The sequence below is a fragment of the Chamaea fasciata genome, unplaced genomic scaffold (genome assembly GCF_029207755.1).
Source record: "Chamaea fasciata isolate MVZ Bird 193981 ecotype frontalis unplaced genomic scaffold, bChaFas1.0.hap1 SCAF_19, whole genome shotgun sequence".
NCBI lineage: Eukaryota > Metazoa > Chordata > Aves > Passeriformes > Sylviidae > Chamaea > Chamaea fasciata.
Genome location: NW_027094104.1, coordinates 1,642,026 through 1,657,499, shown reverse-complemented (window position 1 = coordinate 1,657,499; position 15,474 = coordinate 1,642,026). Strand labels below are relative to the sequence as shown.

General features: G+C 47.8%; 2 protein-coding genes across 2 annotated transcripts; one reads left to right on the top strand and one right to left on the bottom strand.

Annotated features, from left to right (window-relative positions):
* Nucleotides 1-585: 585 nt before the first annotated feature.
* NOG (noggin) lies at nucleotides 586-2,402 on the bottom strand. The gene has a single exon (XM_066200469.1). It carries the CDS (start codon nucleotides 1,863-1,865, stop codon nucleotides 1,194-1,196), a length of 672 nt encoding a protein of 223 aa, XP_066056566.1. The 5' UTR covers nucleotides 1,866-2,402; the 3' UTR covers nucleotides 586-1,193.
* Nucleotides 2,403-10,439: 8,037 nt separating this feature from the next.
* Nucleotides 10,440-11,297, top strand: LOC136299334 (basic proline-rich protein-like). Its single transcript, XM_066200850.1, has one exon. The coding sequence runs from the start codon at nucleotides 10,440-10,442 to the stop codon at nucleotides 11,295-11,297; it is 858 nt and encodes a 285-aa protein (XP_066056947.1).
* The last annotated feature ends 4,177 nt before the right edge of the window (nucleotides 11,298-15,474 follow it).

Genomic DNA, 15,474 nt, shown 5'->3' with positions numbered 1-15,474 from the left:
CCCGGGCTGCCTGGACGGACAGAGGAGGCTCGAGGGAGGGCGTGCAGTCCCCCAGCCCCGGGCAGCCGTCAGGGCGGCGACGGCCCGGCGCTGGAGGGAGCCCAAAGAGTTAACCGGGCCGGGCCGGGCGGTGTGCGGGGCTGTCACAGGATCGCGCTAATAACGTGTCTGCGCTGAAACCCCCCAAAGCCCAGGGGTCAAGTTTCAGCAGTGTCCCACCACAATGGTAGGTGTGAAAGACACGTGTCCCGTTGTAAATGAAATGTCAAGCGGTTAAAAGAAAAATCCCCGAGCAGCTGCCACTGAGCTCGCCGGGGCTGCGCGGCCGCGGGAGCGGCTCCGCGGGGGACAGCGCAGCGCGGAGCGGGCGGACCCCCCGCCGGCCGCCCCCCATCCTGCGGAGCCGGAGCCCGCAGAGCTCTGGCCGTGTAGGTGAGGCAGAGCCCCTCTTAACAGAGTCGTGAGCAGGTTCCCACCTCCCCGTGCCACCACGAAGCGTCCTGCTGAGCGTGGAAAACGAGGAGGAGAGAGAAGAAAGCCCCCCCGACGGCGGCCAAACCAAAAAGCAAACAGAATCCAAACGGCTCGTGTTTTAGTGGTTGACTTTAATTCTGCACTGCACTTTTACTACAAGGATATAAAGAATAAATAGCAGATACTCTTCATTTACATAGGATTAAGTCATTCAAACTGTTCTCTCTATTTACAATAACATTGTGCTCTAGGCGTTTATTTATTTTTATTTTAAATCTAAAGTCCGTAAGGAAAAAGAAACCCCTCACACACACGCTTTCCGAATAATGGAAAATAGCTTTAAACGTTTTCTTATCAAAAAGCTTGGTTTGTACTTTTTAACCCTTTTATTAAAAAAAAAAAAACCCAACAAAAAACCTACTTCGCCAAAGCGAAGCAACTTCTCTCTGGAATATAAATACAAAAAAAAAAAAAAAAAAGATACATTAGCAACGATCAGGGTAATAGTCTTGAAAATACAGTAGACGCTGATTATTTCACGTATAATACTGACCTTTTAATAGTATATTAAACCGGTGCCATATATACACACAATATACATTCTCCTACACGTTACAGTGCATTACAACGTTAACCAGAAAGCAAATGTCTTTTATTTCTGTTGCAGCAAAGGTCCACGTGAGTCCGCTGGAGAAGGGGCGCGAAGGGAAGTGCCAGCCCTAGCAGGAGCACTTACACTCCGAAATGATGGGGTACTGGATGGGTATCCATGTGCATCTCTGCCCGCCCCGGCGCTGGCACCTCCACCTCAGGATCGTTAAATGCACGGACTTGGCAGGTTTGCAAACCATGCCTTCGGGGACTGAACAAGACCTTTTACTGTAGCAGCTGCCCACTTTGACATACCGGGGCCAAAAGCGGCTGCCGAGATCGTTCCACGTGTATAGGACCGGGCAGAAGGTCTGGGACCAAAGCCACATCTGCAGCTTCCTGCGCAGCTTCTTGCTCAGCCTGTGCTTCTTGCCCGGCTGCAGCCCGTCGTAGAACTCCAGCCCTTTGATTTCGCTGGGCATCGCTCCCGAGGGTCTCTGCCTAAGCAGCAAGTCCAGCTCAGCTAGATCGTCCACTCCGAGGCGGTCCTCGGGCAAGGAAACAGCCATAAAGTTGGGGTCGAAGTGTCCGCCCATGAGGTTCCTTAGCAAGGTCTCGTTAAGATCCTTCTCCTTGGGGTCAAAGATAGGGTCCGGGTGCTCGATTAGATCCACCAAGGGCAAGTTGTCGCTGGGAGCCGGTCGGATGTGCAGATAGTGCTGGCAGGCGCCCTGCTCTAGCCGGAGACCCAGCAGAACCACCAAGGCGTATATAGTCACAAGGCACTGGGAATGATCCATCCTTGGGAGACCGGTGGGGGGGGGGGGAGGGAAAGGGGGGCTGGATTCACCAAACAGCAAGGGAAGAAGGTGCAAGCAAATACATCAGAAAACTTGTACGGGGATATCCAAAATAGCTCGTCTTTGAGGGGGATCACCTCCACTCGCCGCACCACCAGCAAAGACAGCCCCCTGATAAGCCCGGAGAACAAGCCCCCTGCAAACACTCTCTCTTGCAGGCTTCTCTATAAAATTTCTCCTGGTGGAGCCGCTCCAAAATTCTGCTGCTGCTGCTTCTTCTCGCCCTTCCCGGGAACGGGAGATGCCTCTTTTTGTTGCGAATCCTGCTTGCTGCTGCCGCTCCTCGTTGTCTGCCCGTGCGCGTAGAAGTTGCTGCCGATTCTTCCTCCCCGCTCCTCTCCGCCGTTTGCAAAGCAGCCTCCTCAGCAGCAACAGCAGCCACGCACGTTGGCACCAGTTTGTCTGCTTTGCAAGGACCCAAAGCCTTTAAATTTCCTGCACTTTCAGCTTCATCTCCATGGAAACCACAGACTCTCTCCTAACCCACCCCACCCCCCTTAAAAAAAAACCCCACACACACAACACAACCCCCACTCCCACAAAAGTCCAGGAGAGCGCGGCTTCCCCCTTCCCACCGGCAGGCACCCTCTGCTGGGGAAGGCTGAGGCGGGAGCCGCCGCCTCCCCCCGCCCTCCGCACGCCGCCGCTCACGCGAGCCGCCGCGCCCCGGGAGATGCTGCCCTGCCCGGGGCAGCCGCCGGCAGCTCCGCCCGGCCGGGCGCCCGCTCCTCGGGCCGTCGTCGCCGGCTCCGGGCTCGGCCTCGCCCCGCCGCTCTCCCCGTGGGCGCGGAGCGCGGCCTCTCCCGCCCGCGCGGCGCAGGAGCGCGGCCCGGCCGCCGGCGGAGGGCAGCGGCTCTCCCGGCGCTCCGCGGGCCGCCCGCGCCCTCCCGGCCCGGCCTGCGCGGCGCGGCCGCCGGGGGCCGCCTTGCCGGGCGCGCACATGGGCGCGGGGCGCGCCGCCCGCCCGCGGGGCCGCCGCGGACGCTGTGCCCGCGGCCCCGGCGCCGCCGGGCGCCTTGCCGGGCGGAGCGAGCCCTCTGCTGGCGGCGCCGCGCCGGGCCGGGGGCCGCCCGCGGGCGGGCCGGGGGGCACCGGGACGGCGCGGAGCGGCGGGATGCCCTCGGCGCCGGAGAGGTTCGGGAAGAGGCTCCCGCGCCGCGCGTGTGAGCGCGGGCAGCGGCAGCGGCGGGCAGAGCAGCGGCGGCGCCGCGGGCGGGAGGAGGCGGCTCCCGCGGAATCCGCGCGCACCTCGGGGGCGACGGCGGGTAGGACCCCGCGTCCGACCTGCGGTCCCCCGAGACGGGCCCTGGAGCTCGGCTCCCATGGCGGATGCTCCGGGAGACTGCCTGGCCCCGCTGCTCTCTCCGGAGCACTTGCTTAGCGATTTTCTAGGGAGTTGGCTAAGACTTCTTCATCAGAAACGCAATTTCCAGTTATGCCCTCAGTGCGTACAGGAAAGATGGAAAGTGCCTCAATGGCAAATACGTAAAACAATTTAAAATTTGATACTAAATGCCGCTTCCATGGCAGAATTACTGCCTTGCAAAGAGCACTTACACGGCGTGGCAGGCAGTGTGGCTGTAAGGCTCTATTACGGTTTGAGTAAAATTTCCTGAAGTGCTTGAATCCCATTCCTGCAGGCTATTTAGGCACTTAGGAGTCTAAGTTTAATGGGACTGAAGCTGAGCCATTTCACCTAAATTATTTATACATTTTTTTTAAATCTTAACCTTCAAATTTAGATTCATTATGGAAGTAATACATAGATCAAATTACCAAGATTGGGTGTTTTTTTAAAAAATTATATTTTTAAAACTATTTTCACTTCCAATTTCCAATTTAAAATAACCCTTAACTTTGCTTTATTCCAGAACATATGGGGCATTTTATAAATAATACATAACTGAAAAAAATTACATGAAAAAGAGGGAAAGCTGACTTAGGGTCAACACTGTGAAAGAGCCTCAAAGTGACACTGCTACAATGTCAGTCAAAGGTCTGCTGGAGTTTTATTACAATTTTTTTCACCTGCAAGTTGAGGTCTCTACCTTCACCCAGCTCCTGATAAACCTTAACTGCTGAAATGTGCCATAAAAGTTGTCCCTGGATGTGAGAAGCCACACGTCAGAAACACAACAGAAGCAAAAATTCAGAAGTTACATCTAATGGCTTGTATTTTTTTTAATAATAGATTCAGTTTTACTCAGCTGGTATTTGAAACCATTTCTTTAACTACTAGTCTCTTAAGTCTAAAAAGCAAAGCTGATAAGGCCTATGTTCCATCTATTCCATACCAGAAGTTTAAGATTCCACATTCAAAATTGTGACCCTAAGCAAGGATGGGAAGACAAGACCTTTTCCTTCTCAATTGAGTTAGTTACCTGTACGAAGAAATGTTTCTGGAATGAGGCTCTTTAAGCCTCTCTGTCCCTCTTTAAGCCCCAGGTCTGTTCTGAGCAGAGCAGGCTGGGGCTCAGCAATTCAAGTGTGAGTGTCTGCCTTGCCTCAGGTGCACTGGGTTCCTGGAGAGGTCGTGAAAGTTCGAGGGATGCAGAAGTGACAGAAGTCACTTGTGGCCCAAGAATTTCTTGATGGGATGGCTGGCAGAAGGACTGGGGAAGAGCTGCCACTAACTCTGCCAAGGCCTCTGGGTCAGAGAGAAAAGAAGCTGGTTTATTCCAAGGCTTGCTGAAAACAGCAGTAAATGAAACCTGAAGGTAAAGGGCGTGATCCAGGGTCTGTGTATGATGCCAGCCCTTCCTGGGACAGGGAGAGGGGCCAGCAGCTCATAGGGGCCTTAGCGGATCGTTCTACCGGCAGTGATGCATGAAGCAGGGTAGAACAACTCCCTTTGCCTCAGCTTTATTGGTTCTGGAGTGCTGTTGGTAGTAAAAATGTGTTTTTTTCAGTAGACAAAGGAAATAAAATCTTCAAGGCAACAGGAAGCCAATGTGGGCTAGAGTAAGATGCCACTTCTTCAGGGTCACATTGCTGATGAGGAGAGAAGAGGAATGCAGCCTGCACGGCTCTGGAGGCACAGCTCTGAAAACACATTATGTAAGCAGCTGACTTCAGTCCACAGCAGTGAGGATGCACAGAAACAATTCAGAATAGATTTGTTTCCTGTTAAATCTACTAACAGAAAATGGCCTGACCTACTTCACCCAGTCCAGGGATCAGGAACATCCCTCTGAATTCAGCCCGTGGTGTCAAATCAGCCTGGTCTGCAAGTAGTGGTCTCAGGCACGATGCATGCACCACTCTAAAACACGGGGGGGGAATCTCACAGAAAGTAATAAAACACTGCAAAACTGGCATGAAGAACTATGCCAGGTGTGATTGGCAAAGCTGTGCCTTCCTTAGGAGTGGAGGCTTCCTTAAAACTATTCTTGCTTCCCTTTACACTTGAAGATTATTTAAATCGTGCTCTCATTGCCTTTTGCTCCTCGTTTTAAAAAATCCATTGACATGAAACAATTGTTAAGGAAAGGAAGGGAAAACCAACAGCATAACCAAATGAGTCCTCTGCTCAGGTGTCATGTGAATTTCTCCTATGGCTTTGGGCAGCACATTTCATAGTTCTGCCTTTCCTTGTCTGTAGAGCAGGAATGCTAATCCTTGCGTCTTTCATGGAAGTGTTGGAGAGTTTGATTAGATGCTACCAGTATCAATGGAACAATGCAGAGGGAAGAGTCTCCTGTTTTGCTAAAATTGTAGAGGAAGCCTGTGTTTGAAAGAGCAGACAGCTGAATTAAAATCACTTCGATTTTAGTCTTAGATCCTAGCAAGCTGCTCGTTTCCTCTTCCTTTATACACCTGTATTCACTTTGTAAGGAATTCCTTTTCTACCTTTTTTAAAAAGACTGAATCCCTAAAGAAATTCTAAAGGAGATGCACGGCTTGCAGCCATTTTGCATAGTCCACATATATCAGATGACAAATCTACAATATGAGCTGTCAAGGGTCATGTATGACCTTCCCAGGAATCCATGTACCAGAGGTAGAAAATCACCATTCTGCTACTTTGAAACTACATCAGGGAGATTCTGCTTGATCTATGAAATGTGGTGCTCTGTCCCTCTTCCCTCATGAGGAAGGTACCTCATCAATATCCTTGCCCCTTTCCTGATACACAGAATAAGGACTGTGCTGAAGATTACAACGTTAGCAGGTGATCAACTGCTCTGATGGAAAACAGTTTTGAATCAAAAACCTTGGAAGGTAAAACATATTTTGCGAGAGCAAAGTTCTACCTTGAAATCCGAACAGAATGGAGACAGGGAAGGATACATTTGGTCAAGAATCTGTATCTACAGTGATAAATAATATATAAATAATATATTGTGAAACTAAGCTCTGGGATGAATGTTTTATAGTGGAGTAAATCCTTAGATGACTAATGCATTAAAACAATGAAGAAAAAAAAAAACCAACATAAAAGGAGACCCCGCAAATAAAAAAAGTTATTTCTTAGTCTTTTAAGTACAGCTATATGTATCCTTTGCCTTACAAAAATGTCCTTAAAGAATTGCTGTATTTTTCTCATTACATGTCATTCTTCCTCCTAAAACACTGTGCCTCCTTGATTCTCAGCCCACTCTCCTCTTGCTTCTGCATTTTTCCTAAGGTATAGACTTTTGTCTTTAGACCAGAGCTTGTGCATTCATCTGCTGATAAACTGTTTATCTTAGCTTTTATGAGGGCGCCTTGCTGCAAGCCAGCCAGAGACAGGATCCTGGGTGTTTGTCTTTTTTTTAAAAGAGGGCCCGGGAAGTGACGGGTATTTATACCTCCCTTGGCTCTATATATCATGGGAGGTGGAAGTCCACTGTCTGTGTTTCTTGCTTTTTCTCTCAGCAGTGTCTTCTGCCATAAATCTGAATCTCTCAGAACAGAGTTTTCTTGGCTACAACCCCACTTGGAGGAATTAGTTTTATTTATTTATTTATTTATTTATTTATTTATTTATTTATGCAAAAGGTTTGCAACAGAGGAAACCCAAAGTTCTACTAAATCCTCCCCCTCCTCTACCCCACCTAAACATCCTACTTTCTGCACCAAATCCTAACATCTCAGCAGTCAAGAGAAGAGACCAACGTCTCACAGCGTGCAGACCAATTCATTGCGGACAGGGAGGCCAGTGAAAGAATTGGAAAAGATGATACAGAAACCAAGGCATTTTTTATGTAAAAAATGACACTTATATTTACAAGCAATGGCTCCTGAAGGGGATTTAAATTTCCACACAGGCAACTTTGTTTATCTAAACAAACTCCCTGTGGCAGCATATATTACATATATACACACATGGCAAGTAGGAATGTATTTATTCATTTTAGTCAGCCTGGTCATTAAGATAAACATCTATTGAGATAAACCAAGTTTTTACTATTCCTTTTTTATAAAACACTAAAGACAACTGAGGGACAAAGATTCAATGAAGCGAAAAATACAGCAACCCCCCAATCATGCCGTGTGTGCATGTGAGTGATTCATTGATGCCAGTTACTGAATAACCCTGATACATAACATTTCTCACCTCTGATATTTAAAAGGACCCCCTCGCTTTTTTAGCACCAGTGGAGCCCTTCAAATGTTTTATTGCTAATTGTCTAATGCTACGTGATGAATGACTGCTTGACTGAAAATGACAACCCCTTTTCTCTCAACTACTTCATTTTCCTGGCTCCAGTGGGGGTGAAGAGGAAAAAATAAATCCAATTACATCATATTTAGCCTGTTGGTTATGAATGAAGGAAAACTAAAACTTATTTTAAAAGTACTTCCAGCAACGTAGTCCTGAGCCCCCAGGTCCCCTGCACTCAGTAAATGTTGCCTCACATTCTGGTATAAAATGTTCCAAGACACTCACGGGTTTTGTGGAAGTACAAAGTCCAAGAGGCAGGGCCTAATCCTGATCAGAGAGCCAGAGGGAACAGGATCCCAAATATATCTGACTCAGAAATCCTGGACGAAATGTAGAATGGCTGCACTCTATGCTCACAAGAAGTATCCTGGGTACAGTGTAATAAAAGAGCAGAATTTAGCCTGTATATAGAAAAACTCCTGGCTAGGGTTTTGCCTCAAGAATTAATGCAGCAGCAGAAGGTCCCCCAAATTCAGAATCACTGCTTTATTAGAAATTCTTTAAATTTGCTCCAGCTAGAAAATGTGCAAGGATGAACGAGCTTTATTAACTAGAAAAAGATTAAACTGCATGTCATTCCCCAGCATTTTGTATTATCACTCCTTTCCAACTTCTTATGCTTTTTCCCTTCAGGGAATCTGATCTCTTCAAAAAGAAGTAGATCACAACGATCAGCCAGAGTTGTGTACATAGCATTATCTCTGCTGCCACTACAAAATGTCCCAAGATACAAACCCACAGTGGCTGGGCTGGCTGTGAAGAGATCTGTGTTCAATAGGAGACTTCTCAAAGAAAGTTGTACCTTTAGTGGCACATGAAATGATTTCTCCTTTCTCTCACAAATGATGAAACAGGCACACTCAGGGGGGTATGGGATTAATTCAGATATAGAAACAGACATTTGTGTCTGAGACTGATTCCAAACCTGCTAATGTTCAGTAGGAATCTCTGGGACGTGTTTCTTTGGCTTGGGAGTTTCAAGTCTTCGCGTCTGAAGGCAAAGGGACCCAGGCGAGTAAAATAATGAATCTAGGCTTCCCAGACACAGATCTGACATTTGCTCTCTCCCTCTGACTCAGGCTTTGACTGGGTTCAGGGATTAATTAGGCCATGCAAACGAGTTAGGTTCTCTCTTCTGGCAACCTGGTCACGTAGAGAACCCCCACCCCTCCCCTTCCCCACACTCTCCTTGCCCATAATGAAGCATGACTGTAGTAAAACAAGTCTTTTGATGGTGCCTCTTCTCATCACTTTCAAGACAAACAATGTCTCAGAAGCCCCCCAGCTGCTTTTATTTTTTTTATATCTACAGTTACATCTTGGGTGTGTTTACTCATCCTCATTAAATATGTTGTTCCCCTCCCCCCCCCCTCCTTTTTAAAATATCCTTCCTTTATTGCAGTTTACACAAAACATCAATTACAGGATAGAGTTAAAAGCTTTTGGGTATTGAGCAACATCCCACAATGCTACAGTCTCTAAAAGAGAATTGAGAGGGGGTATAGGAGGGTACAGCAGGAATATGAGATAAAAAGCCCCACAGCACACAGAGGAGTCACAAATTACTGCTTTGCTTATAGCACAGCTTTGCTTATGTACAGTGAAGTTCCTCTGATAAGCCTGAATAAGGACTTTGTGTTTTTCTTTTAAATAGAAAATATTAAAAAGTGACTGTTGTCCTCCTCCTTTGAACACAGACACTCGGAAAGAACTAGGATGGCACCGGAAGAAAAAACAACCCATCACAGGACTAACAAGCTAGGCTTTCCTGTATCGGCATGGGTCAGGATGATTTTCTTTTCAAGCGTCACTGATATAATGACATTTAACCGAGTGTCTTCGCTGCCTCGCACATGTCCTGAAGCCACATCATCATTTGAAGTACTTGTTCTCATAATAAACACATCGGCAGTCAATAACATGCCAAACACAGTGGCATGTATTTTGACTATTATTTGTTCTCTTTATGTGTGCCTATGCATGTGCAATTGTTCCCTTGCAGGAACAGCTTTCCCATTTCTCCCATTCTTGACGGAATACATGATCCTGTTCTGATTTGCAAAAAAGATCAAAACCAAAGAAAAAAGAGCATTGCACTGACCACTCTGGAAGTGCCACACAAATTCTCTACTTTAAACATGAAGGTTAACTTCGGTCAGCAAAATGAGCATTTCAACTCAAATACGGGATATTGAAACAGGCTCAGACAAGGGATTCAAAGAGAGATGCCTTTGTAACAGAAAAAGAAGCAAAAGGAAGAATGCTGCATTTAAAGCATCTCTCATGGCCGGGATGGCTTTTAAAGCCACTTTCACTTAAGATTTCCCCACTTTCCTCATCAAAAAAGAAAGTAGGAATAACCTTGCCCAGCAGACCGTAACCTAAACTGCTCTCCCTAGGGAGACAGATATTGGAGTTTGCCTGTCATCATTCTTATGTGTGATCTCTTGAATAAATAAATAAATAAATAGCCTCCCCTGAGGAGCCGAAGAGGGCCCTGGTGTGCCTAGGCTTAGGTCCTGCCTGGTGCTTACCGCTGCAGGACCTGAAGGGAGCAGGGAGGGGGGCGAGGTGGGGGCAATCACCCTCCAACACCGGGAACTGTTTGTAAATTACCCTAAGCTTCCCTTAGTCATTATTCCATTAACTGCCTCTTGGTAGATCTGTCAGTAACTAAGCTGGGACTTATTTGTAGAGAATCAGAGGCTATTTGCAGCACTAAGTGAGCCATGAGAGCGAAAGGGTTTGGGATTTATTTGTAATTACAGTCGGATTTTTTTCTTCTTCTTGCTTGGACCCCACTGGTACTTTCATTCACATTCCCTAAGCTGAAGCTGGCGCCAGGATCATAGGCTGGCCCTGTGTTTATGTCATTGAGACTAGGACAATATTTCAGTGTGGAGCCAGACCGCAGGGATCCACTCTATAAAACCCTCACTAAAAATAGACAGCCGCCCTGCCCCCAGGCCCGCGGACCGCCGGCTCCCTGCGTGGAGCGCAGCCCTGGGAGCCCTGGGCCGGGCCCGGCTCAGCCCCGCCGGCCCCCGGCCCTGCCAGCCCCCGGCCCTGCCATCCCCTGGCCCTGCCAGCCCCCGGCTCGGCCCTGCCATCCCCTGGCTCTGCCAGCCCCCGGCCCTGCCATCCCCCGGCTCTGCCATCCCCCGGCTCTGCTATCCCCCGGCCCTGCCATCCCCCGGCCCTGCCATCCCCTGGCCCTGCCAGCCCCCGGCCCTGCCAGCCCCCGGCCCTGCCATCCTCCGGCCCTGCCAGCCCCCGGCCCTGCCATCCCCCGGCCCTGCCATCCCCCGGCTCTGCCATCCCCCGGCCCTGCCATCCCCCGGCTCTGCCATCCCCCGGCTCTGCTATCCCCCGGCCCTGCCATCCCCCGGCTCTGCTATCCCCCGGCCCTGCCATCCCCCGGCCCTGCCATCCCCCGGCTCTGCCATCCCCCGGCCCTGCCATCCTCCGGCCCTGCCATCCCCCGGCCCTGCCATCCCCTGGCTCTGCCATCCCCCGGCCCTGCCATCCTCCGGCCCTGCCATCCCCCGGCTCTGCCATCCCCTGGCTCAGCCCTGCCATCCCCCGGCCCTGCCATCCCCCGGCCCTGCCATCCCCCGGCTCTGCCCTGTGCTTCCCTGGCCGCGGTCCCTCTGAGCAGCTCCTGGAGCCGGCGGGGCCACTCGGGCTGCAGCCGGCAGCATCCTGAGGGATCCTCTGCTCCCTGACCGCTCCCTGAGAGCAGATGTGGTACCTCGAGGTGCCCGCCCTCCCTTTGCCCCAAACCCTGCCTGCCCTGCAGCAATCCCCGACCAGCCCTGCAACACCCCTGCTTAGGCTGCAGCACCAAGCTATGAGTTATCCTAAAATCCCAATTGTAACTGGGAGAGCAAGAGACACCTGAAAATATCAGTGCTTGAGACCCCTTCTTTCCCTCTGTAGTTTGTATAGAGAGACCCAGTAGGACAAAAATGGGTCAAAGACTTCACCTCTGTCTGATAAATCTTTCCTGCAGCAAATTAAAACACGAGCTGAACATTTCCATCTCATAGCTGTCAATTTTATTCAGAAGCATGAACCGGGACAAATCATTCAGCCTTTTCAATGCCAGTGGTGCATGATCTCTCAGCTTGGAAGGATAAATGTAAATTGTAGAATGTTTATTCTGATTAGTTCAACAGCTATAGCAGATACGATACAAGGCACTTAATGCACGGATTTTAAAGGTAAGAGCCTGAACCTGCAGCTTAGATACTGACATTGGAAGGCGTTTAATTCAAGAAGCCTGTGAAGTGACAGAAAAACTTCACATACATTTTAATGGGCAACAGAGCCTTCCAAAAGACAGCAACAAAGAGCAGTCAAGCCTCTTGATTCCCTGAGATCCTTGTTTGCCTAGCTGATGAAAAAGCAGCTGATGGGAGTGTGCATGCTTGTAGACATCCCTGAGCAGGGATGCTGCCCATGAATGTTCAAGAGGAACAAAGCCCTCAGAACTGCTTTCTGTCACTGAACCACTGTCCTGGCATAGATCCTGTTTATCAAGTCAGTAGGACCCTGATATGCTCAAACCAGTGGCAAGAGGCAGATTTGATTGGCTAGAGGAGCCCATTTCACCCTCTCTCCCATGGCCCAGGACGACCTGACTGTTCTCCACCTGAGGTGCCTGGCTCATTGCTGACAGAGGTGCAGCCAGTCACCACCAGAACTGAAGAGATGGTTGTCCAAATCTATGATAGAACTGTAAACTGAGCTCTGAAATCCCTGTCAGTGCTTTAAAATCCTGCAGTGCCACGTGCTGCTGCTCATAATGAAGGTTGACTTTGATTTGATTCGTTTAAATTAAATCATTCACTAGAGAAAGAAGCCATTTTGTACAAGGAGATAAGGCTATTGTAATAATGGACTGAGAATGTTGGAAAAGGCTGCTTTGAAAATTTTCAAAACATCAAGAACACGTATACAGTAGCATACGAGGACAGCTATAGTGTTGTAAAAAGATTTATCAGAGCCATTGGTAAGATAATCCAACAGATTTCATACAAACCAGTCCATTTTCTGCACCATGCTATGGGTAGTCAGTGTTTGCTCAGTGATTATTCTGTTGAGTTCAGCTCCTTCAGGTCCCTCTGCCACCAGGATCTTCCAGTGAAATGTATCAGGTGAATGTCAGTGCAGTGTAACCAGGATCCCTCTGCAGTGGGCCTTGGGCATGTGTTGAACAGCAGGTCAGGGTGTGCATTCTTGATCATCTCAACAGATAGCACAGACAGAACTTGAGAACATAAAAGGAAGTAAGCAAATCAGCTTGCCCAAAACAGCAAAACCAAGAAGAGGACCAGTTCCTGTCTTTTGCAGAGTATCGTGTTGGCAGGGATAGACCACAGGGCCTCATGGATTTTATAGCATGTTCTGATTTCATTACAGTGGCAGTTACTCATCAGTTAGAAATATAATTGTTGCCTTTGTAGTACTTCTCAGTATTTTCTCTCTGCTTTGCAAATACCCACCCTGGGGATAGAGGACCTTCAGCTACCTTTAGTCAAAAGTGTGATACAGAAGGGAATGAAGCTGAACTGTCTTGGTGTGGAGGAAGCACATTTTTGATACTGGACCATGTTCTGTCATGTGTCATTATTGTTTGAAAAGCAGCCTGAATTGTTCTCACACTTCATGCTACAGCTTTTCATTATTTGAGCAAGTGCCATTTGTTCTCTGCACTTCTTTCTACAGTCAGTGTGTGGACTTCTTTTACACCTCTGTGCTGGTAAAGGTGCACCTGACAATGGATATACAGTGAAAGGAAACTGTTGCAGAAACAGGACTCCCTGATTTGTTACAGTAATTAGATGATCTGACCCAAGCAGAAGATTGCGGGAAGATAAAGGCAGCACTTGCAGGAAGTGAGCATCATCACAGCAAAATGAATTCTCTCCCTGGGTTCTGCCACGAATCCCAGTGCAGTAGCATGAAAGCAACTGAAGACTTTCCACAGAGTGGAAATGGCCACTTAATGTCTATGTCTCATTTTCAACAACACTTAAGCTATGCAGCCTCACTTGGGCTCCATTCATAGCAGGGCGTGTATTCACAACAGCTGCAGTGCAAACCAACTGGAACCGGGCTTTGAACACATAAAGTCCTGGTATGAAATACCAGCTCTTAGGTGGTTTGAATCAGCATAGCCACAATTAGGGGATACTTGATAACTTTGACTGGAGACCATCTATGTCTTGGTTCTCCAGCCATAAAACATCACACCCATGATGATCAAGGGTGTATAAAAAAAAAGATATCCTTTGAAAGATTTGTTACTTATTTTATTGGAGTACCTAAAAGCTTGGATGTGGACCAGCCATGTTTTGTGTTGTGTAAATATGTAAAAAAAAGGTATCCTTGCTCCCACAGAAATTTATAACATAAGTTAAACCTTTGAGTTAGCAGGTGGCAGGAGGGAGGGTAGAGAATGAAACAGAACCATGTTCAGGTTTGCCTCAGCACACCTGTACCTCAGCACCTATGCTCAATTTTTTCCCAGCTAAAACTGAAAAAAAGCCTTTTAAAAGAAGGCTTAAAAACAGATTCTGTGATATGACCCAGGAGAAACTTTTAACTTTTGCACAGCCTCTGCAAGAGGCTATACAGACTGTGCTCCCTACATTTTGATGAACACAGTTTCTTTCAAAAAGTTAGTGCTGGGAACTGCCAGAGAATTTAAAAGTTTTAAATAATGCTGAGAGCTGGAGGGGCTGTCTCCACACAGAAAAAGTACCACAGTAAGAGGAAAAAATACCTGTCTACACGTACTATAGAAAGACACAGTGATCTGAGTTTTCCACATAACCTCAAACAAAGTCTCTGTTAGTTACTTGTTTGCTCTTTGTTGCTTGGCCACCCTGGTCAGATGTCAGAGCTCACTATCTCTCTGGCCCTAAGCACAGGGATTGCTCCCATCACAATCACTTTATTATGTGATGGCTTTCCCAGCTAATTTGAAAGGCAATCATGTATCTTAATAGAAAGGTTGGTCTGAATCTGCGGATCTCTGCAAAGGATACAGGAAGACCAGGGAATTTAGCAATCATCTGGATTTTGTAAATATTTTCAAAGTATTGCAGGTACCTGTTGTGGGAGCAATCTGTGGATTCTCTTGGAAAGTTTACGGGAATGTATTCTTTCAAATCTTTCTCCCTGCCCTCTACCATTTCAGGACAGGAGTGCATATACAGTTCTCTCTTTTCCTTGGCATCTGGACAACTCTTCTACTGTCACTGCCGTGGAGTCCTCAGCTGGCATAAGAATTCCAAAATAAATGAGCATGTTGTAATCAGGAGAAAAATATTGTGTCCTTGTGGTGTTGATGTTTTTGCAGCTCAGCTTCTCAATGGCCACCACAAGTTGAGCTGCATATTTCTTCAAAAAAATATGCCTGCACTGATAACTTGGCAGGCCCTCTTTGAATAGACGTTTAGTTACTTAACTGCTCACTGTTGCCAACAACATTCAGTTGATGAACCAGGTAAGAAGGGGCACCTTGACAAGCAGCACATGGTGGCAGCAGGACAGTGGGCTTTGTGGCCAGCAGACCTTTACTGCAAATCTGCTGGTCAAGAGGTTTTGGAGAGGTTCTGTAAAACCCAAAACCTAATATATGAGTAACATTATAGCGGAATGTTTTGAAAGACACAAAGATACTGACTAAATATCTCCTAAGTTTAAGCATATTTCAAGAAACCACATAAACGAAATAAGCCTCAGCACATAATTTATAAACCTGCCCACAGGCAACTGAAGAAGAGCATGAGCCAATACTCAAACCCAGCACGGAAGTACTTAAAGGTGTGTTGCTGTGTAAAGTCACACAGCCTGAGGGAACGAAGTACCGAGAACTCAAAGGGCAAGGAT

Excerpts from the sequence above, each read along its gene's own strand:
- NOG (XM_066200469.1), bottom strand. The coding sequence starts at position 1,865 with ATGGATCATTCCCAGTGCCTTGTGACTATATACGCCTTGGTGGTTCTG.
- LOC136299334 (XM_066200850.1), top strand. The coding sequence starts at position 10,440 with ATGTCATTGAGACTAGGACAATATTTCAGTGTGGAGCCAGACCGCAGG.